At 47.9% G+C, this 25,398-nt stretch overlaps 1 protein-coding gene across 1 annotated transcript in view; it reads left to right on the top strand.

Annotated features, from left to right (window-relative positions):
• Positions 1 to 2,512: 2,512 nt before the first annotated feature.
• pyroxd1 (pyridine nucleotide-disulphide oxidoreductase domain 1) overlaps positions 2,513 to 25,398 on the top strand; it is a 45,603-nt gene continuing 22,717 nt past the window's right edge. Inside the window, exons 1-6 of the mRNA XM_086010028.1 lie at positions 2,513 to 2,711; positions 5,470 to 5,550; positions 5,652 to 5,771; positions 12,607 to 12,735; positions 23,026 to 23,099; positions 25,098 to 25,258. Coding sequence (XP_085866154.1) covers positions 2,607 to 2,711; positions 5,470 to 5,550; positions 5,652 to 5,771; positions 12,607 to 12,735; positions 23,026 to 23,099; positions 25,098 to 25,258 — 670 coding nt within the window. The 5' untranslated portion in view covers positions 2,513 to 2,606. The remainder of the gene's footprint in view (positions 2,712 to 5,469; positions 5,551 to 5,651; positions 5,772 to 12,606; positions 12,736 to 23,025; positions 23,100 to 25,097; positions 25,259 to 25,398) is intronic.

Below are 25,398 nucleotides of genomic sequence, written 5' to 3'. Positions count from 1 at the left end.
CATACTGAAATCTTAAGGCGGGAGGGATATAGTAATCTGGGATGTTATGATTAAGGTTATCCACCAGGTGGTGCTGTAGTCAATGCTACTGCTAAGGTCAGGGGTTTGCTTCCTGTTAAGGTCAGGGGTTTGCTTCCTGTTAGGTCAGCAAAGGTGGAATGCCAGAATGCTGGATGCAGGCCTGTCTGTATGTGGTTCCCAGTTGTTAATAAAGTACTCGTGTTAACTCTACTACCTCGCCTCTTCGAGTCCTTGTTCCACTTCATGGATTTATCACAATTACATCAACCACATTGCCCTCATCAACCCTCTCTGTTACCTCATCAAAAAACTCAATCAAGCTAAACACGATTTGCCTTTTACAAATCCGTGTTGGCTCTCCTTAATTAATCCACACTTGTCCAAGTGACTGTTAATTTTGTCCCGGATTATCATTTCTGAAAGCTTCCCCACTACCGAGGTTAGTTGCTGGGTTTATCCTTACATTCTTTTTTCAACAAGGGTGTAACATTTGCAATTCTCCAGTCCTCTGGCACCATCCCCGTATCTAAGGAGGATTGGAAGATTATGGCCAGTACCTCTGCAATTTCCACCTTTACTTCCCTCAGCATCCTAGGATGCATCCCTGGTGACTTATCTACTTTAAGTACAGCTAGCCTTTCTAGTACCTCCTCTTTATCAATTTTTATCCCATTCAGTATCTCAACTACTTCCTCTTTCGCTATGATTTTGGCAGCATCTTCTTCCTTGGTAAAGACAGATGCAAAGTCCTCATTTAGTACCTCAGCCATACCCTCTTCCTCCATGCGTAGGTCTCCATTTTGGTCCCTAATCAATCCCACCCCTCCTCTTACTATCCCTTTACTATTTATATGCCTATAGAAGACTTTTGGATTCCCTTTTATGTTAGCCGCCAATCTATTCTCATACTCTCTCTTTGATGTCTTTGAAATTCCACAGCACTTTCACCATGGGTCACCATTGCAGCATACCTTCAAGGAGATACAGCCAAGTTTCACGGCATAGCTGACCATTACAATCCCTGCATGTGCGAGCCCACATGTTGCATGGTAGGCACAGGTGTCCTTGCAGCAAATAGCACATCTCTGGACCTGCCTGTCTGCTGACCAAGACCATGAGAAGACTGGTCCCATGGTCTTGGTTAGGTAAGTCTGTCATTATCTGCAGCAATTGTTGGTGGCATCTTGGTAGGTATGGGCAAGCCCCTCCCTTCACCCCACCATTGGCAGCCGTGCCTTTAGCAACCTATGCCCTGTGCTCTATGATTCTCTCCCTAACCACTCTACCTCCCTCTCCTCCTTTTAGACCCTCCTTAAAATCCACCTGTTTGACTAGGCTTTTGGTCACCCCTTCCTAATATCATCTTCTTTGGCTCAGCTCCATTTTTTCTGGTTAGGACTCTATGAAGCGCTATGGAATGTTTCTCTACGTTAATGGCGCCATATAAATGCAAGTTGCTGAAGTCTATCAGTAAAATAAACAGAGTGATGGGGAGTGTTGCTGTACCTGAACTGAGCAAAGCCTTTCTTCATTTCACAGACTTTTGAAGTTATACGGTTGAAATATGCAGGTTAGAGAACTAAACCAAAATGAGACCGCTTTCAATTCATGCAAACTGACTAAGCTGGCTAGAGTATCCCTCACAAAAAGCACTCAACTAATTAACCAGCCAGGAAGACATTTGTCTCGCATAGCATTGTATTAAAATGTGGATATGGGAATTTATAATAGGGAAAGTTGTCAGTGTGCAAATTATATACATTTATATACACTCACACACATATATCCATGGCAAAGTTTGGGTGCCAGATGGAAACGGGTGATTCTACTGTATTTATGAAAAGGAATAGGTCATTCAGCCCCTTGAGCCTGTTCCGCCATTCAATTAAATCATGGCTGATCTGTACCTCAACCCCATTTCTTCGCCTTTGCTCCATAACAAAAATCTGACGGAGGGTCTTCGATCTGAAACATTGACTCTGTTTCTCTCTCCACGGATGTTGCCTGGCCTGCTGAGTTTTTCCAGCATTTTCTGTTGTTATTTCAGATTTCCAGCATCCGCAGTATTTTGCTATCGTCCAACAAAAATCTATCTCGGTCATGAGAGTGCCAACTGCCCCGGCATCCACTGCCTTTTGGGGGGGAAGAGAATTCCAGATTTCTTAGTAAAACTCTTGACAATTTCATTTTCAACTTACTTTTTAGGTGTGTTTTGTATGAAAGGGAGAGTGGATTTTTTTTTCCCCTGCCCAATAACTATCCAGGAAGCAGCCTGTGGAGGATGCAAGAATGTCTGCTCTGCCTCAAGTTACTAAGGTGGACTGATGGCAACCCCACTGCCATGATTTGAGGCCACAGTGCACTGGGACCTGGATACCCAGCTGAGCCCCTGTCATTGGTCCAGAGGCTTGGCACGCCACGTGGGCCAGGGGTGGAAAGCGGCGCATGCGGAATAGTGGCCAGCGCTGCTGCGTGTTCCAGCGAGGGGCGGGGCTCGGCCCGGCCCGTGACGTAGTTTCCGGGCCGCACGCGCGCACAGTTTGTGATTTTTTTTTTGGAAAAGTTTCGGTTCGGGCGGCGCTGCCATGGCGACAGGGACAGGTCCAGGTCCAGGTCCAGGCCCAGGCCCAGGCCGAGCCCGCTTCATCGTGGTGGGAGGCGGGGTCGCTGGGGTGACTTGCACCGAGCAGGTGAGTGAGCGGTTGGGGCCCGAGCGTCCGGATCGGGCGGGCAAGGAAGGCCCCGTGTGAGGGCAGAGGGCGCCCGGCCCAACCCGGCCCGGGGAAATTCATCGCAACACCGGGGAAGGGAGCACCTGTAAATATCGACACTCACCCCCGGGGACCCCCTGTCAATATCGACACACTCCCCCGGGGACCCCCTGTCAATATCGACACACTCCCCCGGGGACCCTCTGTCAATATCGACACTTTCCCCCGGGGACCCCCTGTCAATATCGACACTTTCCTCCGAGGACCCCCTGTCAATATCGACACACTCCCCCGGGGACCCCCTGTCAATATCGACACACTCCCCCGGGGACCCCCTGTCAATATCGACACACTCCCCCAGGGACCCCCTGTCAATATCAATATTCCCAGGGACCCCCTGTCAATATCAGCACTCACCCCCGGGGACCCCTGTTGATATCAACACACACCCCCGGGGACCCCCTGTCAATATCAATATTCCCAGGGGCCCCCTGTCAATATCAGCACTCACCCCCGGGGACCCCTGTTACTATCAACACACTCCCCCGGGGACCCCCTGTCAATATCGACACTCCCCCAAGGACCCCCTGTCAATATCAACTCTCACCCCCCCCCCCCCCCCCACCACGGACCCCCTGTCAATATCGACACTCTACCCCGGGGACCCACTGTCAATATCAACTCTCACCCCCCCCCGGGGACCCCCTGTCAATACCAACTCTCACCATCCCCCCCCCCCCCGGGACCCCCTTTCAATATCAACACACTTTCCCCCCCCCCCCCCCCCGGGACCCCCTGTCAATATCGACACTTCCCCGGGGTCCCCCCTGTCAATATCGACACATTCCCCCGGGGACCCCCTGTCAATATCAACACATTTCCCTGGGGACCCCCTGTCAATATCAACACACTCCCCCCGGGGACCCCCTGTCAATATCGACACTTCCCCGGGGACCTCCAGTCAATATCAACACATTCCCCCGGGGACCCCCTGTCAATATCGACACACTCCCCCCGGGGACCCCCTGTCAATATCGACACACTCCCCCAGGGACCCCCTGTCAATGTCAACTCTCACCCCCAGGGACCCCCTGTCAATATCGACACACTCGCCAGGGGACACCCTGTCAATATCAATATTCCCGGGGACCCTGTGGTGAGATCGTCACTCACCCGGGGACCCTCTGTCGATCTCGACACTCTCACTCCCTGGGAACCCCTGTCGATCTCGACACTCTCATTCCCTGGGACCCCCCCCCCTGTCGATATCGACACACTCACTCCCTGCGACCCCCTGTCGATATCGACACTCTCACTCCCTGCGACCCCCGTCGATAATCGACACTCTCACTCCCTGGGACCCCCTGTCGATATCGACACTCTCACTCCCTGCGACCCCCTGTCGATATCGACACTTTCACTCCCTGCGACCCCCTGTCGATATCGACACTCTCACTCCCTGCGACCCCCGTCGATAATCGACACACTCACTCCCTGGGACCCCCTGTCGATATCGAGACACTCACTCCCTGCGACCCCCTGTCGATATCGACACTCTCACTCCCTGCGACCCCCTGTCGATATCGACACTCTCACTCCCTGGGACCCCCTGTCGATATCGACACTCTCACTCCCTGGGACCCCCTGTCGATATCGACACTCTCACTCCCTGGGACCCCCTGTCGATATCGACACTCTCACTCCCTGGGACCCCCTGTCGATATCGACACTCTCACTCCCTGGGACCCCCTGTCGATATCGACACTCTCACTCCCTGGGACCCCCTGTCGATATCGACACTCTCACTCCCTGGGACCCCCTGTCGATATCGACACTCTCACTCCCTGGGACCCCCTGTCGATATCGACACACTCACTCCCTGGGACCCCCCCTCTCATTCCCTGGGACCCCCTTGTCGATATCGACACTCTCACTCCCTGAGACCCCCTGTCGATATCGACACTCACTCCCTGGGACCCCCCTGTCGATATCGACACTCTCACTCCCTGGGACCCATGTCGATCTCGACACTCTCATCCAGGGGAACCCCTGTCGATATCGACACTCTCACTCCCTGGGACCCCCCTGTCGATATCGACACTCTCACCCTGGGACCCCCTGTCGATATCGACATTCTCACTCCCTGGGACCCCCCTGTCGATATCGACACTCTCACCCCCTGGGACCCCCCTGTCGATCTCGACACTCACTCCCTGGGACCCCCTGTCAGTACCGGCGCTCACTTGGGGAGCCCCTGTGAATAAGGACACATTCCTGAGCCCTTTGTCAATATGCATACGCTTCTGCTGAGCTCCTTTCTCATTACGGACATGCTTCTTGGAACCGTGAAATATATGGATGTACTCCTATGGACTCGACTTCTGTAAGATAGTAACAGAAAATGCCCAAAACATTCAGCAAGTTGGGCAGCATCTGTAAAGAAAGGATGAATGTTAACATTCATGCATAACTATTCGTCAGAACTGATATTACAGATGAACAACGTATAAGAAGAAACAGAGCAAGGGAAGAGGGGGGTTGGCAGGGCGGGGGTGGAATCCACAGACGTGATCCTGGTATGCTGTGTGATGTGGAAATGAAGCCATGTTTATCGATGTATTTTAGAGTATGTTTAAATGCATATAACAGCTATGGTTGTTGAAATTCACAAGTTGCACTTCTCTGACCTGTGTTTAATAGTTCTGAACAGATGAAAGTTTTCTTTTTGTTTTGGTAGCTTGCTGGACAGTTCCCATCAGATGAGATCCTTTTAATTACAGCATCACCACTTATTAAAGCAGTGATGAACTTCAAACAGGTGCGTATAATTTAGTGTCAGAAAAACCACACTTGCTTTTGTGAGCCATTTCTGCTATCATCAGTAGGGTTGCAAATTTGTCCTTTTTATTGTATTGGAAGGTTTCAAGGACTTTGGAAGAGTTTGAGGTTGAAGAAAGGCCATCTCACATGCTCGAAGAACACTATCCCAATGTTAAAGTGATACAATCTGCAGTTCGAGGACTAGATGCAGCACAACATGTAAGAAAGAATTCATTTAAAAAATGTTTACGCTTATCGATCACCAAGAATAGATTCTTGGCAGTTGGATCCATCCAGAATATTTGAAACTATTATCAAAAATGTTTTGGGGCACCTGTAGGGACATCGGAAATGCCGGTTTCAGGCAAACCGGCACTTCCGATCAGATGCTGCCCAACTTGCTGAATGTTTTGGGCATTTTCTCTTGACAGATCGGACGCCTGCCCTGGAGAAGGGCCTCTGCGGGGGGGAGAGTTCCGCTTTCTGCAGAACCTCTGCCCGCTGAAAACCCTTAAAAATCTTACACCTGGTAAAAGGCGTAAGGCCTGCTTTTACCAGCATAAGAGTTTTAAAAAGTTTTTTTAAAAATTTCACTCATATTTATAATTTAAAAATATTTTTAAAAAAGGCAAGTTTATTTTTAGCCCTGTAAAAAAAAACTTCAATTATTTTTTTTTTTAAATAAATTTTTGTTCAAAATATTTAATTTAATGTAATTTTAACTCATTTTAAAAAACGTGATGGTTTTTTTCAAATGTATTTAATGTTGTAGTGCCTTTTTTCAGTGATCTCCATTCATACTTTTGACAGGTCTATCTGTCAAAAGTATGAAGAGGGATTCCCTTCTCCCATTGGCTCGCCTGGCCCACGTGATCCCAGCGAACCGTCTGCGCCCTTGGGGAAACGTGGGCCCTGCACATTTCGTCATGGCGAGGCCCATGGTCGGACCACGGGAGCCCTCTGGTAAGGGCGTAGATCTTTTCCCGATAGGAGGCATCTGCATGCAGGAAGCCTCCTGTCGGAAATTACGGGCCTATATTTTTTCATTTCACATGATACTGCTTTCACTTTATTTTACACACAGTACATTTTTATCAACAAATCATCAGCTTGCTGAAAAACTATTGCAGTGTTGTAGGAGAAATGCCCCAAAAATCACTTTAAATAGGTCCGCAAAATGGAGTCAGTAGTCAGACTGAATGCTGGGAAAGAGCTAATGCCAATGGGACTATGACAGCTTACGGAAACAAAACATTCCTTACCATGGATAGAAGACAAGCCTTCGAGGTCACAGGGCCGAAGATGGCTTGTTAAGTGGGATATAAATACGTCCCGTCTTATCAGGGCCTGTGTGTGAACCCTTTGTGAGCAAAGACCTGCGAAACTAGGAAATAAATGAGTGCCTTGGCGCATCTAGGTGCTGATGTTCATTGATTTTGGTCATCAGGAGTACCAACTGGGCTGTGAGAGGTGATTGACGCCAGAAGAACTGAACTCTTCTAATGCATGTGACACTCAGATTCGTCAGTAGAATTGAGGATGTTTATTTGGAAATTAAGGGCGTAGAAGATAGTGATTTTGGACTCTAGTCTTTCATTTTCAGTTCTTTGTTCTAGTTTGTTTAGTAGTTCTTAGTTTTTGTAATAGGAGTTTTTGTCGTCTTTATATAAAAGGGTGTCTGTAAAATTAGAAAATGCATCTCCTACAAGTTTCCCTGAGATTAAGGGAGGTGAGATTTAAGCAAAATAGTCCAGATACAGCTACCAGTGTCGAAGGTGAATTCATCCATAATGGAAAATCCAGGAGGAATGGATAGCACCTCTACCGATGGAGGTTCATCACTCTGGTGTCTCAGAAGACTAACACCAGCCACGCCAGCAAATAAGGACGAGGTCGTATAAGTTCTGGAAATATTGATAACTATGAACATTAATCTATTCAACAGACTGGCTTTCTAATGCTGGTAAATTGACAGCTATCGAAGAATCCTAAATGAATCAATTTATATCAGTCTCACACACTGATCTCAATTGAAATTTATAATCAGCAAGCAGTTAATGCTGAATTACAGTACATAACGAAGCTGCCTTTGTAACCTCTTATTTATTTTGTCAATTAACCCTATCCACTAATTATTTGCATACTCAAGTGCAAATATTCAAGTGAAAGAAGTAGGTTATTTCATGAAACTGCAGCATACATTTCGCTAATGTAACCGGTTATCTGGTTGATGAGTATTGAAGATTGGAAGTGTCTTTTTATTTGTATTTATTTATTTATTGCATAATTCAAAAATGAATGCGACAATATGTATCCAAGAATGGATGTCAACTAAGGCTCAGTGTAGCATTTTGAGTCGGAAGGTTGCAACTTCAAACTCCACGCCAGGATTTGAATACATATTCTCGCTAGACTTCAGTGCAATACTGAGGGAGTACTGCAGTGTCCGAGTTGCTGTTGCTCAGATGAGATGTTAAACCGAGGCTTCTTTTTCCTGTTTAGGTGGACGTTAGAGATCCAACAGTATTATTTGATGAAAAGGAAGTTATCCCGGTGTCCTGGCTCACATTTATTTCTCACTTAACACCACCAAAAACAGAATAACTGGCGAAGGGCCATCGAGCTGAAACGTTGGGGTCGATTTTCATTAAGCTGTCGGGAAGGAGGCGGGACTACAACTTTCGGGTTTTAGTCCCGCCTACATCGACGTCCGGCCAATCCACGCGATTTTCCCTTGATTGACCTTGTTGAGCCCACCCAGCAGGCCCAGCAGGCTCAGCAGGCCAATTAAGGGCCACCTGGCAACAGGTGACGTCACAGACTGAAATTTCATCTGTCAAGAGGTCTTGACAGATGAAATATCAGTGTCTCACAGCTGTTTGAAGCTGTCAAACACTGTCAGTCTGACTTCTAACTTGAGTCCTTCTCCGCAGACTCAGTTAGAACTCACACCAGCACTAAAAGCTGAAGGCTGTCACTTTTGACAGATTGCAGCCATTCAGCTTTCAGTGCCGGCTGAGTGATGGACTCCCGACGCCTACAGGAAGAAAGGCTGTTAAGGTAAGTACAGGTAATTTAAACTTTTTTACACACTTTAGACACACCAAACACACTTACCTTTGCACTCATGCACCCATCACTCACCTGAACACCGACATCGCGACCCCTCCAAGTCCTTCAACCCGACGACCCGCCTGCTCTAACCTGGCGTGGTTTGGAGCTGTCGGGAATCCCACACGACACCCCTCAAAATAGGGATTAGGCTAAAAACTGCCTGTTAACTACCTGTTAACAGGCAGTTAATTGGCACTAATGCCTTCCTGCCTCAGGTCGGCGGGTCCCAGTGCGGGGCGGGTACCCGCCGCCCCTGAAACTTACGTGGAGGCGGGATGGTGTCGGGACCCCTGAATTTGGGATTTTTGCCCCCCGCCCGCCTAAAAGCCCGCCTTACGGCACACTGAAAATCTAGGCCGTTGACTCTGTTTCTCTCTCCATGATGCTGCCTGACCTGCTGAGTGTTTCCAGCATTTTCTGTTGGTTATTACAGAATAACTGGTATTCACCTTGTTGTTGTTGGTGGGACCTTGCTGTATGCAAAGTGGTTTTTGCATTTGACTACAAAGATATTTGCACTCCTCCCATTTTGACACTTGCGCATCCCCGATTTTAATCGCTCCACCAGTGGTGGCCGTGCCTTCAGCTGCCAAGGCCCTAAGCTCTGGAATTCCCTCCCTAAACCTCGCCGTCTCTCTGTATTAAAGGCACTATGCAAATACAAGTTGTAAGCAGATGTGACCGCATGCTGCCCCTCGGCGACATCATCCAAAAACAAAACATCAGGTTCCACATGTACGCTGACGACACCCACCACCTCTCTTGACCCCTCCACTGCCTCTGATTTGTCACGCTGCTTGTCTGACATCCAGTACTGGTTGAGCAGAAATTTCCTCCAACTAAATATTGGGAAGACTGAAGCCATTGTCTTTGGTCCCCGCCACAAACTCCGTTCCCTAGCTACTGACATCATCCCTCTCCTTGGCCACTGACTGAGGCTGAACCAGATCGTTTACAACCTCGGCCTCCTATCCAGTGTCAACCGTGGCTCAGTGGGTAGCACCCTCCCCTCTGAGTCAGAAGGTTGTGGGTTCAAGTCCCACTCCAGAGACTTGAGCACGAAAATCTAGGCTGACACTCCAGCGCAGTGCTGAGCAAGTGCTGCACTGTCGGAGGTGCCGTCTTTTGGATGAGATGTTAAACTGAGGCTCCGTCTACTCTTGGGTGGATGTAAAAGATCCCATGGCACTATTTCGAAGAAGAGCGGGGGAGTTATCCCCGGTGTCCTGGCCAATATTTATCCCTCAATCAACATCACTAAAAAAAACATTATTTGGTCAATATCACATTGCTGTTTGTGGGAGCTTGCTGTGCGCAAATTACAACACTTCAAAAAGTACTTCATTGGCTATAAAGTGCTTTGGAACATCCGGTTGTCGTGAAAGGCGCTATATAAATGCAAGTCTTTCTATTTGACCCTGAGCTGAGCTTTCGACCCCAGATCCGCTCCATCATCAAGACTGCCTACTTCCACCTCCAAAATATCGCCCATCTCCACCCTTGTCTCAGCTCATCTGCTGCTGAAACCCTTTTCCGTGCCTTTGTTATGTCTAGACTCGACTATTCCAATGCTGTCCTGGCTGGCCTCCTTCCTTGCACGCTCTGTAAACTTGAGCTCATCCAAAACTCTGCTGCCCGTATCCTAACTCACTCCGAGTCTCATTCACCCGTCACCTCTGTGCGCTCTGGTGTACATTGGCTCCAGCAACACTTCGATTTTAAAATTCTCATCATTGTTTTCAAATCCCCTGGCCTCTCCCCATCTCTGTAACCTCCTCCAGCCCTACACTCTCCGAGATCTCTGCGCTCCTCCAATTCCGGCCTCTTGCACATCCCCAATTATAACCGCTCCACCATTTGTGGCCGTACCTTCAGTTGCCTAGGCCCTAAGCTTTGGAATTCCCGCCCTAATCCTCTCTCTTAAAGACGCTATACAAATGCAAGTTAAGATGTCCGGAGGACGTGAAAGACGCTATATAAATGAAAGTTGTTTCTTTTTCTTGCGTGTAGCAATTTTTCCTTTTCTGATTCTGCTTATTGGCTCTTGTGTTACTGTACTTTTGTCTGGGTAGTCAACTGATTCAGAAAAATATATGCAGTCAAAAACTTTTGCAGGTGTTTTGTACTTCATTTAATTGTCCAAACTTTTGCTGAATGAACAAAAGCTGGAGAGACCATTGTAAACCTAAGTTGATCATTTCCTGAGGGTCTTAGTTTGGTTGGATCTATGCTATTATGCCACACTGTCTTTAAAAGACTTCAAAAAGTATGAACAAGGAGGGGAAGTTTCCGCTCGTTTTTCACCCAGATTCCAGCGCAATCTGGGCTGAATCGGCTGAACCAGCGTTAAAGATCGGCGAATTTTAAACGTAATGAGTTATGCCCAAAACCACGTTTTCCGCGATCTTTTACACCGGCTCAAGATTCAATTTGTCCGAATCAGGCCCCGCCCACAAAACTGGCCACACGCCCCCGGGTCAAACTTGCGAGATTGCGCTGGTTCGGGGAGGCTCTTCAAATTGCGCCCATTCTCTTCGGTCCACAGGCACTAGTCGGCACGTTTTAAAATGAAAAAAACTTAAATGTATATCAAAAAATCATTTCATTTATGAAGAAATTGACGAGTGTCCAGCAATGAAACTATTAAATGGTTCAGTATAGTTTTTTTTAATATCAACTCACAGTTGGGGGACAGGACACCCTTATTTAAAATGCTTATTTTGTGTGATAAATCCATTTTCAGCTGTATTAATAAAACTGCACCAGGTTACCACTCATAAATACATCAATGAATACATTTACTATAAAGAAAATAAACAATTGCGTTCTATTCCGATGCCTGATTGCGCTGGTTCATGGACGTTTATGATTATGAATTTTAGCGGAAAGCTGAAGTGTAACCTAACCAGCGCGATTTCAAACGCATTTCCGGCGCACTCGAAGATTGTACCCAAAGCGGAAACTCTATCCCAGCAGATTTTAATTTGTTAAATCAGTTTCAGCAAATGCTTCATTATAAAGCCATTTATTAACTTAATGTCATCTAATGAATTAAAACATGCTGATTCGGATTTATTGAGCAGTCAGCATGACTTGCAAATGTAACCTGTGATGATTTTAATGGGGACAAAAATGATACAGATGTGAGGATTTTCCGGATTTCATTTTTTACCCAGAGGGTGGTTGGAATCTGGAACTCACTGCCTGAAATGGTGGTAGAGGCAGGAACCCTCACAACATTCAAGAAGTATTTAGATGAGCACTTGAAACACCATAACATACAAGGCTACGGACCATGGGACCAATAGATAGGGCTTGACGGCCGGCGTGGACATGATGGGCCGAAGGGCCTCTTTCTGTGCTGTATAACTCTCTGACTCTATCACTTTGCAGTTAAAATTATTTTTAATCAATGTTGTGAGTGCAATTATTTACTGCAACAAAAATGCTTCTTTGTTAGAAATAAATTGTTGCACTACATGGAATAGTGGGACCATGGATAGGTCTGAAAGGATTTTAGTTAAGTTAAAGGGAAACCTAATGGAGGTATTCAAAATTATGGGGGGTTTTGATAGAGCAGGTAAGGGTTTCCTCTGGCAAGTGGGTCGGTAACCAGAGGTCATAGATTTAAAATAATTCACAGAAGAGCTAAAGGGGAAATGAGAAATGTCTTCACACGGTGGGTTGTTAAGATCTAGGACGCACTACCTGAAAGGCTGGTAGAATCCGATTCCACAGGAACGTTCAAACGGCATGTACTTGAAGAGGACTAATTTGCAGGGTTATGGGGGAGAAAGCTGGGGTCTGGGACTAAATGGGACCGCTCTTTCAAAGAGCTGACACGCGCAGGATCTGCCGAATGGCCTCCTTCTTTGCGGTAAGGTTCTATGATTCGCATTTTACCATTTTATTTTTGACAGTTTTGTTAATTTACTTCCAGAAACTTCACACCGAAGAAGGCAAAGAGTATATTTACGAGAAGCTGTGCATATGTGCCGGAGGGAGGCCGAAACTGATAGTCAAAGGCAATCCATATGTATTAGGAATTCGGGATACTGACAGTGCAAAGGTAATAACAAACTTCGAATGAAACCATAGTTTTCACAATCTAATATGTTTAAAAAAAGAACCTTTTCTTCTTTGTTCCCCCCCAAAAAATAACTTTTTACTTGTGACTATACTGATACATAACATGTAGGCTAATAACTAAGCTATAGTATGTTGCATGAGAATAAAGCATTGAGTTCAGATGATATGAGCCTTTGACCTTTGCCCATAGCCTTTGATGGTTTTTATTTGGCTCCTATTGCTGGGGAAAAGTTTTTTTTTTTAAATGTAATACATAGTTTTATTTTAAATATCCAATGACAAATAGAGTATTGCGTTATTGGTCTTTGGTATCTAGAGGATTTCAGTCCCGATTTGGCTCTAAGGGATATAGGGGGAAAAATTTGGTTGCTTTGCGCCTCTCGTTAGCGCCCTTAGAGGGCACTAACGGGGCGCAAAGCAACTAGTGCCCGGGCGCTGCCAACGCCTCCCGCAAAATTCAGCGGGAGGTTGGCGGCGGTAATCGTTAGCGCCCCGGCTGCGATCTTCGGTAGCGCCCCCTGACTTACCGCCGGACGCAATGTCCGACGGGGTCAGGGGGGCCTACCAGCGGCCAGGGCGGCACTAATTAAAGGCGAGGTGCCGGGCGGCCATTTTTGTTGCTGGCCGCCTGCCAGCACCTGCCCCCGGCCTCCTCTTCAGCTCCCCCACGGGGTGTCGGCTGCACTCCATGAACCCGGCACTTCTCTTCAGTGCCGGGCTCTTTTGCCGGCACTCTGATCCCTGGTGGCCCAGCTGGGCCCCGGGTTGTGCTGCGCAAGGTCCCTCCCCTTTAAGAAAGGGAGGAAGGCCTCCAGTACTGCGGCGTGACGTGCCGCAGAGCATGACATTGCAGCACGTAGCACTGCGATATTCCCTCGCAGCGCCCCAAGCGGGAGGTGGGGCGCTTCTAGTAGCGCCCCGCTTCCCTCTTGGGGCGTTACCAATGAATTTTGGCCTCCATTTTTCCCCCATAGTTCTTATATGTATTTTTAAAAATGAATGTTTTTTCTTTCAAATCTTTGTTTTATTTATTACTGAGAAATCAAGTTTAAAAACAAAATTTGAAAAATAATGTCCAGTAATAACTTACTTACCATAACTATTGAATAATACCTTGAAAATTAAACAAAAATCTGTTAATATTTCATACTAACTTTAAAAGATTTACGCAATTAAAAATAGAGGACTCGACCTGTCACCTGCAATAGTACAGGTTCATTATGTAATTTAAAAAAAAAAAATTATCCATTTATTTATTGTGTTAAAAGGGAACGTTAGGCTTGGAGAATACTCCGGTATCTTGATCTAGGTAGGGGCCAATATAGAAAAGATAAATGACTTGGGGGGGGGGGGGGGGGTGGCAGCATTGGGACTTGGTGTTACAGGGACTTGGGAAGAGAAAGGCAGCAACACGGTATTAGACTTGGGAGGGGCACAGTGTTGGGGCATCACGGAAGGTGGCATCGCAATACATCAGGCAGCAACTATGTAAACTTTGCTGCTGTACAAGAGTTAAGTACATTTTTTTTAATGCAGAGGTCTAGTAGAAAGTACATTTAATTTAGATAATCCTTAAAAAGCATATCGAGGCACTGGAGAAGGTGCAAAACAGATTTACAAGAATGATACCAGAACTGAGAGATTGGGGTCGATTTTGTCAAACCTGTCGGGAAGAAGGCGAGACTTCCCCTTTCGGGTTTCTGACCCGCCTACTTCGACGTCCGGCCAATCCACGCGATTTTCCCTTGATTGACCTTGTTGAGCCCGCCCAGCAGGCTCAGCAGGCCAATTAAGGGCCACCCGGCAACAGATGATGTCACAGACTGAAATTTCACCTGTCAAGAGTTCTGACAGATGAAATATCAAGTGTCTCACAGCTGTTTGAAGCTGTCAAACACTGACAGTCTGATTTCTAAGATGAGTCCTTCTGCGCAGACTCATTTAGAAATCTCAGCAGCACTAAAAGCTGAAGGCTGTCACTTTTGACAGATCGCAGCCATTCAGCTTTCAGTTCCGGCTGAGCGCTGCGCTCCCGACGGCTACAGGAAGAAAGGCTGTTAAGGTAAGTAAAAGTTCTTTACACACTTTAGACACACCAAACACACTTACCTTTACACTCATGCACCCATCACTCACCTGAGCGCCGACATCGTGACCCCTCCAACTCATTCAACCCGACGGCCCGCTGCTCTAGCCTGGCGTGGTTTGGAGCTGTCGGGAAACCCCTCAAAATGGGGATTAGGCTAAAAACTGCCTGTTAACTACCTGTTAACAGGCAGTTAATTGGCACTAATCCCTTCCTGCCTGGTTTCGGCGGGTCCCAGTGCGGGGCAGGTACTCGCCGCCCCTGAAACTTACGTGGGGCGGGGTTTTGGGCGGGATGGTGTCGGGACCCCCAAAGTCGGGATTTCCCCCCCCCCCTCCCCCCCCCACACGCCTGAAACCCCGCCTGACAGCTCCCCGAAAATCTAGCCCATGATAACTATCAGGAAATATTGCTCAAGCTCTCTTTAGAAAAGAGAAGGCTAAGGGGTGATTTAGTAGAGGTCTTTAAAATTATCAAGGGGTTTGATAGGGTAGATGTAGAGAAGATGTTTCCACTTGTGGGGGAGTCCAAAACTAGGGGCCATAAATATAAGATACTCACTAATAAATCTAATAAAGAATTCAGGAGAAACTTCTTTACCCAGAGAATGGTTAGAATGTGGAACCACCTGGAGTAGTTGAGGCGAATCGCATAGATACCTTTAAGGGGAAGCTAGATAATTGCATAAGGGAGAAAGAAATAGAAGGATATGCAGTTATAATGGGGAACAAAGAAATGGCAGACCAATTAAATGCATATTTTGGTTCTGTCTTCACAAAGGAGGACACAAATAACCTCCCAGAGATGTCGGGGAACATAGGGTCTAATGAGAGGGAGGAACTGAATGAAATCAGTATTTGTAGGGAAATGGTGTTAGGGAAATTGACGGGATTGAAGGCTGATAAATCCTCAGGGCCTGATAATCTACATCCTAGGGTACTTAAGGAAGTGGCCCTAGAAATAGTAGATGCATTGCTGATCATCTTCCAAAATTCGCTGGAATCTGGAACTGTGCCCATGGATTGGAGGGTAGCTAATGTTACCCCACTATTCAAAAAGGGTGGTAGAGAGAAAGCGGGGAATTACAGACCGGTAAGCCTGACATCGGTAGTGGGGAAAATGCTAGAGTCCATTATAAAGGATGTAATAGCTGAGCACTTGGAAAACAGTGACAGGATCGGACAAAGTCAACATGGATTTAGAAAAGGTAAATCGTGCTTGACTAATCTACTGGAATTTTTTGAGGATGTAACTGGGAGAATAGATAAAGGAGAACCAGTAGATGTGGTGTATTTGGACTTTCAAAAGGCTTTCGATAAGGTCCCGCATAAGAGATTAGCGTGTAAAGTTAAGGCACATGGGATTGGGGGCAAGGTATTGACTTGGATCGAGAACTGGTTGACGGACAGAAAGCAGAGAGTAGGAATTAACGGGTCTTTTTCCGAGTGGCAGGCAGTGACTAGTGGGGTACCGCAGGGATCGGTCCTTGGACCCCAGCTATTCACAATATACATTAATGATCTAGATAAGGGAACTAGATGTAATATCTCCAAGTTTGCAGACGACACAAAGCTGGGTGGGCATGTGTGCTGCGAGGAGGATACCGAGAAACTCCAGGATGATTTGGACAGGTTGGGTGATTGGGCAGAAGCGTGGCAGATGCAATATAACATGGATAAATGCGAGGTTATCCACTTTGGTGTCATAAACAGAAAGGCAGATTATTATCTGAATGGCAATAGATTGGGAGAAGGGGAAGTGCAACGAGACCTGGGTGTCCTAGTGCAGCAGTCGCTGAAGGTAAGCATGCAGGTGCAGCAGGCGGTGAAGAAGGCAAATGGTATGTTGGCCTTCATAGCGAAAGGGTTTGAGTACAGGAGCAAGGATGTCCTGCTGCAGCTGTACAGGGCCTTGGTGAGACCTTGAGTACTGTGTGCAGTTTTGGTCGCCTTATCTGAGGAAGGATGTTCTTGCCATGGAAGGAGTTCAGCGAAGATTCACAAGGCTGATCCCTGGGATGGCAGGAATGACGTATGAGGAGAGATTGGGTCGATTGGGCTTATACTTGCTGGAGTTTAGAAGAATGAGAGGGGATCTCATCGAAACTTATAAAATTCTGACAGGTCTGGACAAACTAGATGCAGGTAGAATGTTCCCGATGGTCAGAGAGTCCAGAACCAGGGGTCATAGTCTAAGGATAAGGGGTAAGCCATTTAGGACAGAGATGAAGAATTTCTTCACCCAGAGAGTGGTGAACCTGTGGAATTCTCTACCACAGAAGGCGGTTGAGGCCAAGTCTTTAAATATATTCAAGAAGGAGTTAGATATATTTCATAAAGCTAAAGGTATCAAGGGATATGGGGAGAAGGCAGGTACGGGGTACTGAGTTTGGATGATCAGCCATGATCTCATCGAATGGCGGAGCAGGCTCGAGGGGCCGAATGGCCTACTCCTATCTTCTATGTTTCTATAGGGTGAGATGAAGTAGGGTGGAAGGACCTCATGTGGAGCATAAACACCGGCACAGTTTCTGTGCTGTAAATTCTATGTAATTATATGTAAGGATATGTTCCTAATCATTGACTCTGCCAGGAAGTGTTGCGCATCAATGGGTGAGTGCTCAACATTGCCTTCGAAGATTTGTTTTTGTAAAATCTCATTAGAAGGAATTAAGAATCAGAAATTCTGGCACAATAGGAGGTCATTCGCCCTTCATGTCAGTACCAGTGTAATTAGTCCATGTCTACTCTCAAAACAACTTAATCTTGTCGGTTCAACAAGCCAAAATTGCACAAATTTTTAATAGTTTACCACCCCCTCCCCCTCCCCAGCATCCTCATGCATTTTACAGTTGCAGCAACAACTTGCCTTTTTATATAGTGACTTTATCATTGATAAACGTCCCAAAGTGCTTCAGAGACGGAATTAAAGATAACGGCGAGCCAAATCAGGAGATATTGGGAGGGTGACCAAAAGCTTGGTCAAAGAGGTGGGTTTGGTGGAGGAATTCCAGAAGGTGGACCTTTGGGGACCCTGGAGGTAACGGAGCAGGAAGAGAAGCCAATACTGGAGCTGCGCTGGCTACAATTGGATGGTTAAGAGTGAAGCAAAGTGAGGACAGTCTCTTTGTGGGAGTGAGGAGGTTTGTATGGTCAACTGTAGAGAGGTCGAGGAGAGATAATGCACCCTGATCATAGTCACAGAGGATGTCATTTGTCATTTTGGTAAGGACGGTTTTGGTGCTGTGGCAGGAACTGAAACCTGATTGGAGAGATTCAAACATGGAGTTGTGGGAAAGATGGGCTCAGATTTTGGCGATGACAACAAATCCAAGGACTTTGGAGATGGGGCAATAGTTTACAAGGACCGAGGGGTTGAGGGTGTTTTTTTTAAAGAGGGGAATGATTTCAAAAGTGTTGGGGACAGTACCGGAGTGATGCGCTATCAATTCCTCATAAAAGACAGAGAGTTAATTAATAGGCTTTTATTAGCAAAGAACAGAGCATGCCTCTCGTGGTTGCCTGGTATCCAAAAGGGCAGGGGGCTGCAGAGCAGTCACCTTTATACCCGGGCATGTGGGTGGAGCCAGGGGCGGAGTCAGCTGAGGCATGCATCGGCACAACAGTGTACAACAACAACAACAATAACAAACAGTGGTTTACCACATTCACCCCTTGTTTAAAATTGAGTCCGGCGGGGTGAAGTGTACTAAAAGTTCGTGTAAACTAAAAGTTTGTGTAATTAGGTCTATCAGGTGGCCTTGTATGCCGTCCTGATCGTCGTAGCAGCGGCGGTGATGGTGCAGCATCCAACGCCGAACCTGGCGTCTCGTTGAGAGGTTGTGTAGTCAATGGCGGGTCCTGGGGCTGCGGCATGCCATCTACAGGGGTCGGGGTGTGGGTAGTGGTGGGTGGCGATGGTGGTGTCTCGGGGGCACCCGAAGGTGCGAGGTCTCGTGTGGAGACTGTGTCCTCCCACCCGTCCGGGTACGCTACGTAAGCATACTGGGGGTAGGCGTGGGTAGTGGTGGGTGGCGAAGGGAGTGTTTCGGGAGCACCCGAAGGTGCGAGGTCTCGTATGGAGACTGTGTCCTCCCGCCCGTCCGGGTACACCACGTAAGCATACTGAGGGTTGGCGTGGAGGAGGCCCACCCTCTCGACCAGGGGGTCCGTCTTATGGGACCTCACGTGCTTCCGCAGTAGGACGGGTCCTGGAGAAGTCAGCCATGTCGGTAACGAGATCCCCGATGTGGACTTCCTGGGGAAGGAGAACATTCTGTCATGAGGGGTGGCATTGGTGGCTGTACAGAGCAGTGACCGAATGGAATGGAGCGCCGCAGGGAGGACCTCCTGCCAGCGAGAGGTCGGAAGGCCCTTAGATTTCAAGTTTAAAAGGACTGCCTTCCAGACCGTCGCATTCTCTCTTTCCACCTGGCCATTCCCCCGGGGGTTGTAGCTGGTGGTCCTGCTTGTAGCAATACCTCTCGCGAGCAGGTACTGACGAAGTTCGTCGCTCATAAAGGATGAGCCCCTGTCGCTATGAATATAGCTAGGGAAACCGAACAAGGCGAAGAGGTCATTCAGACATTTAATGACCGTGGTACTGGTCATGTCTGAGCAAGGAATGGCAAACGGGAAACGGGAGTACTAGTCAATTATATTGAGGAAGTACACATTGCGGTCAGAGGAGGGGAAGGGCCCTTTAAAATCGCCGCTCAGCCGCTCGAAGGGGCGCATGGCTTTGATCAGGCTCGCTCTGTCTGGCCTATAAAAATGCGGTTTGCACTCGGCACAGATTTGGCAGTTCCTGGTCAAGGTCCTGACCTCCTCGATGGAGTAGGGCAGGTTACGGGATTTGATGAAGTGGAAAAACCTGGTGACGCCCGGGTGGCAGAGGTCATTGTGGAGGGTCTTCAGTCTATCAACCTGCGCGTTGGCGCATGTACCACGTGATAGGGCACCTGGGGGCTCATTGAGTTTCCCGGGCCGGTACAAGATATCGTAATTGTAGGTGGAGAGTTCGATTCTCCACCTCAAGATCTTGTCATTCTTGATTTTGCCCCTCTGATTATTAAACATAAAAGCTACTGAACGCTGGTCAGTGAGCAGGGTAAATCGTTTTCCGGCCAGGTAATGCCTCCAATGTCGCACAGCTTCCACAATGGCCTGGGCCTCCTTTTCGACAGAGGAGTGGCGAATCTCGGGGCCCTGGAGGGTCCTTGAGAAAAAGGCCACGGGTCTCCCCGCCTGGTTAAGGGTTGCAGCTAGGGCAAAGTCGGATGCGTCGCTCTCCACTTGGAAAGGGATGGACTCATCCACTGTGTGCATTGTGGCCTTCGCAATATCTCTTTTTATGAGAGTGAAGGCTGCACATGCCTCTGCTGTCAGGGGGCAGGAGGCGGACTTGATGAGGGGTCTGGCTTTGTCCGCATAGTTTGGCACCCACTGAGCATAGTAAGAGAAAAACCCTAGGCATCTCTTCAGTGCTTTTTGGCAGTGGGGGAGGGGGAGCTCCATAAGGGGGCGCATTCTGTCGGGGTCGGGGCCGATGACTCCGTTCTCCACTACGCAGCCAAGAATGGCAAGGCGCGTGGTACGAAACATCCATTTGTCCTTGCTGTATGTTAGATTCAGCCGCTGGGCCGTACGGAGGAATTTTTCTCGGTTAACATCATGGTCCTGCTGGTCGTGGCCGCAGATGGTGACGTTGTCTAGATAGGGGAAAGTGGCCTGGAGCGCATTCTGGTCAACCATCCGGTCCATCTCCCGTTGGAAGACTGAAACCCTGTTGGTGACGCCGAAGGGAACTCGGAGGAAGTGGTAGAGCCGACCGTCAGCTTCAAAAGCTGTGTACTGGCGGTCCTCAGCCCTGATGGGGAGCTGGTGGTATGCCGACTTCAGATCGATCGTCGAGAACACCCGGTATTGTGCTATCTGATTGACCATGTCAGATATGCGGGGGGGAGTGGGTATGCATCCAACTGGGTGTAGCGATTGATCGTCTGGCTGTAGTCAATAACTAGGCGCTGTTTTCCGCCAGTCTTCACCACCACCACTTGTGCTCGCCATGGGCTGGTGCTACTCTCAATAATCCCTTCCTTCAGGAGTCTCGCTACCTCGGATTTAATGAAGCTCCTATCCCCGGCACTGTAACGCCTGCTTTTGGTAGCGATGGGCTTACAGTCGCGGGTGAGGTTAGCGAACAAGGAGGGGGGGGAGACTTTAAGGGTGGAGAGGCTGCAAATGGTGCGCGGCGGGCGATTTAAAAGCTGCTGGCTGCAGACTGTGAGTGGGGGATGGGGTCCGTCGTACGCTAATGTGACACTTTTAAGGTGGCACTGAAAATCCAACCCCAGTAGAACGGCAGCGCAGAGATGGGGCAGGACCAGAAGTTTAAAATTTTTGTATTCTGTGCCCCGTACTCTGAGGGTCACTACACAGTAGCCACCGACGTCCACTGACTGGGCTTTGGAAGCCATAGAGATCCGATGGCGCGTCGGCAGGACCGGGAGAGAGTAACTGCGCACCGTGTCGGGGTGGATAAAGCTCTCCGTGCTCCCGCTGTCAAAAAGGCAGGTAGTGGCGCGGCCGTTTACCGTAATGTCCATCATGGACCTGGACAGTTGATGAGGGAGAGATTGGTCCAGCGTCACGGAGGCCAGCGTATGGTCAAGCGAGTCGATGTGGTCGTCAGATGAGGCGGTGGTTGAGTCCGGGTCCCCCGTGATTGAAGTTGGAGGCGTCCAAGATGGCGGACAAAATGGCGGCGCCCATGATCCCGATCCCCACGCGGCTGGGGGAGCCCAAGATGGCGGACAAGATGGCTGCCCCCACGGTTCGCACGCGGCGCTGCTGGCGTTAGCGGTTTTACCTTTGCAGGCGCTGACATAGTGTCCTTTCTTCCCGCAACCGGAGCAGGTAGCGTTTTTCGCCGGGCAGCGTGCTCTGGGGTGTTTTGCCTGGCCACAAAAATAACATTTCTGTGCCTTGGACATTGCTGCAGCAGTTGGAGGTGGCGGTCCCATGACCCAAGGTTGCGGCGTCCACGGTGCGGAGCGGTTAGGGGAGAAAGCGTCCATATTCCTGTGGGCCGCGTCGAGCGAGAGCGCAAGGGACACTGCCTTTTTCAGGTCTATTTCTCCCTTCTCCAACAGTCTCTGCCGGGAGTAGTCGGACCTTAGACCCGCAACGAAAGCATCTCGGATCAGTCCCTCCGTGTGTGCTGCGGCTGATACTTCTTTGCAATCGCAGCCTCGGCCGAGTATCCGTAGTGCCCGTAGGAAAGCCTCCACCGATTCCCCGGGCTGCTGTCTGCGGGATCTTAAGAGGTGCCTGGCATAGATCGTATTTACCGGGCGTGCGTATTGCCCTTTAAGCAGATCGATAGCCGCCGCGTAGGTCGTTGCGTCCTGGATTAGTGTATAAACTTGGTGGCTCACCTTTGAGGCCAGGATTTTCAGCTTGTTTTCATCTAGGGTCACAGTTGAGGCTTCCAGGTAAGCCTCGAAGCAACGCAGCCATTGTGCGAATTTGGTAGCCGAACCCGCTTCTTGGGGGTCTAGGTCCAGGCATGTTGGTCTGAGGGCTCGCAGCAGCGCCTGCTGCTCAGCGTTTGGCGCCGTCGGTTGATGCAGCTCCTGCTGTTCAGCATTTGGACCCGACATTTTGTTTTGCTAATAAAATTGATGCGCTATCAATTCCTCATAAAAGACAGAGAATTAATTAATAGGCTTTTATTAGCAAAGAACAGAGCATGCCTCTCGTGGTTGCCTGGTATCCAAAAGGGCAGGGGGCTGCAGAGCAGTCACCTTTATACCCGGGCATGTGGGTGGAGCCAGGGGCGGAGTCAGCTGAGGCATACATTGGCACAACAGTGTGCAACAACAACAACAACAAACAGTGGTTTACCACACGGAGGGGGGGGGGCAATCATTTAATGTCGGCACACAGACGATTGAACAGGCCCAGAGCCTGAAACCTACTGAAGACCCTGTCTATAAATGAAGCACTAACTGTCCAAAATATTTAACAGATTAAGACGAACCCTACTCTGGAACGGAGAAGTGTTAATTGTAGGTTGCTTTCTTTAACCATCATATTGAAAATAAAGAGGGGGGAAAAAGACAGAACATGCTGCAATGTGGTGGTGCGTGGTATATTTTGAAGTCCCTTTTTGTCTTTGCAGGAATTTCAAAGTCGTTTAGCTAGAGCCAAAAGGATTACTGTTATAGGGAATGGAGGTATTGCACTGGAACTGGTGTAAGTATGTCTTATTAGTGGAAAGTCTAAGTGATAGACAAAAATCCTCTCATTTGGTTGGCCAGTTTTAAATGTTTGAACTATCGGATGGGGGGATGGTGGGGAACGTGAGCTCAGGACTGGGGGACATAGTGGGTGAGAAACAAGTCTTTCACCTCTAGGCTCAAATTCAGCCTAGAAAGACTCTTGGATCTGACTGTAAAGGTCCTACGTGAAATGAGTTTATGCAGTTCTGAGTGGCCTTCAGCTTACAGTCCATACTTGGCAATCTCATTTAGACAGACCACAGGATGGGTGGTGTGGGAAATGGAGAAGGATCACAATGGGTGCAGTCAGGGTGCTTTTGAGAGGTTCAGGCTGAGGCCCATTGTTGGGGTAGATTAAGGGGATCTTTACCATCTTGCATATGACCTGGGAGTGCTTGATGTTGACCCTAAGATGCATTTCTCTGCATTAACATCTATTGCCAAAACCCTTCTGAATTTGTTAATTTTTTAACATCTTGCGTTGCATATCCCACACGGTATTTCGTTATAAATTGTGATGTATTTCTCCTCTCGTTCAACTGTTTCATCAGAGCCACAACGTAAGAGTGGATGATCTTCCAGTGGCATCACTGAAGACATTGGTGATGAAGAAGGAATCTAGTCTAGTAATTGTTTTTTAAATTAACAGCAGCTAAAATTGGCGTTAAGACCAAATATAAGAAAACTAAAGAATATGAATCTAGCAAAAGTACTGACCATTTGGCCAATTGACATAAGAAAGAGAGAAAGACTTGCATTTCTATAGCACCTTTCACGACCACCGGACGTCTCAAACCACTTTACAGCCAATGAAGTACTTTTGAAGTGTAGTCACTGTTGTAATGTGGGAAGCGCGGCAGCCAATTTGCGCTCAGCAAGGTCCGACAAACAGCAATGTGATGATGATCAGAGAATCTGTTTTAGTGATGTTGATTGAGGGATAAATATTGGCCAGGACACCGGGGATAACTCCCCTGCTCTTCTATGAAATAGTGCTGTGGGATCTTTTACGTCCACCTGAGAGAGCAGATGGGGCCTCGGTTTAACGTCTCATCCGAAAGACGGCACCCTGACAGTGCAGCACTCCCTCAGCACTGCACTGGAGTGTCAGCCTAGCTTTATGTGCTCAGTCCCTAGAGTGGGACTTGAACCTTCTGACTCCGAGGCAAGTGTGCTACCAACTGAGCCACAGCTGACATCCAGCTTCCCACCTCGGATTGTCAGCAAATGTCATGACCCCAAGTGTGTGTGGGCCTTCCTTCATGACTGCCAATTCTGTGATGTTGCTTGTTTTAAAAAAAAAAAATGAGGCTGGGCCTGTAGGTAGGAAGCAGCAGTTACTTACAAGTTGAGGTCGGGGGAGGAAGTGCTATGTGAAGTGCCACAGAGATCATAGTTGTTACTCCTATTGTTTCTAACTTACAACAGTGACTTGGACGATGCCATACCTTTTGGGGATGTGGTCAAGGGGCAGTGGGATCTGAAGAGACACTCAAGGGACCAGAAGATGAATTGTATACATTAAATGGGCAAAACAATGGCAAATGCAATTTAATACAGGTATAAGTGGTCAATGCATGGAATGGACTTGTAGGTAGAGTAGTCGAGGCCAAGACCCTGGAATCATTGAAGAAACCATTGGGTGGGAGGGTTGTAGGTTCTTTCTGGATGGATGAACTAAGATGCATCTGTCTCGTGATCTCTCTTCCATTACTGTGGTTGGTTGAGAGACTGTTCATTTAAAACAAATGAAGGCAGAGCTTACCCATGCTGCTTAGCAAGCGTGAACTCGCTCTATACCTTGAATGCCCGTCAGTGGCCGCTACGTATTGTGTGCTGTGCATTGATGTGCCCATTGTGCTTCTAACAGGCTGGGCTTCTGAGCTCACTCGGTGCACAACAGTAAGATTTTTTATTTTGGGCGTGCCCAACAAACACATGTTCTAAAATTGTTGCTCCTTTGTATTTCTAGCTATGAAATTGAAGGATGTGAAGTAATTTGGGCAATAAAAGATAAAGCTATTGGAAATACTTTCTTTGATGCAGGAGCAGCTGAATTTTTTATTCCTCAACTCAAGGCTGACAAGCCTGAGGCTACTCTCCCTTGCAAAAGGACAAAATTCACTACAGAAGGTAATTGCAAAGATGCCGCTTTTATGATCCACTTTACAGTGACTGATGTGTAGATGACTTCAGAGCAAATGAGCCATTGTTAAAGTTGCATTATCCCACATTTTACTTGCATCTAATTTTAGAATATTTGCTCTTCCTCC

The sequence above is a fragment of the Somniosus microcephalus genome, chromosome 17, assembly GCF_052327205.1.
Source record: "Somniosus microcephalus isolate GS21.2 chromosome 17, FLI_Smic_1.0, whole genome shotgun sequence".
NCBI classification, from domain to species: Eukaryota; Metazoa; Chordata; class Chondrichthyes; order Squaliformes; family Somniosidae; genus Somniosus; species Somniosus microcephalus.
The sequence above is the reverse complement of the archived record's forward strand: the minus strand, read 5'-3'. Positions and strand labels throughout refer to the sequence as shown.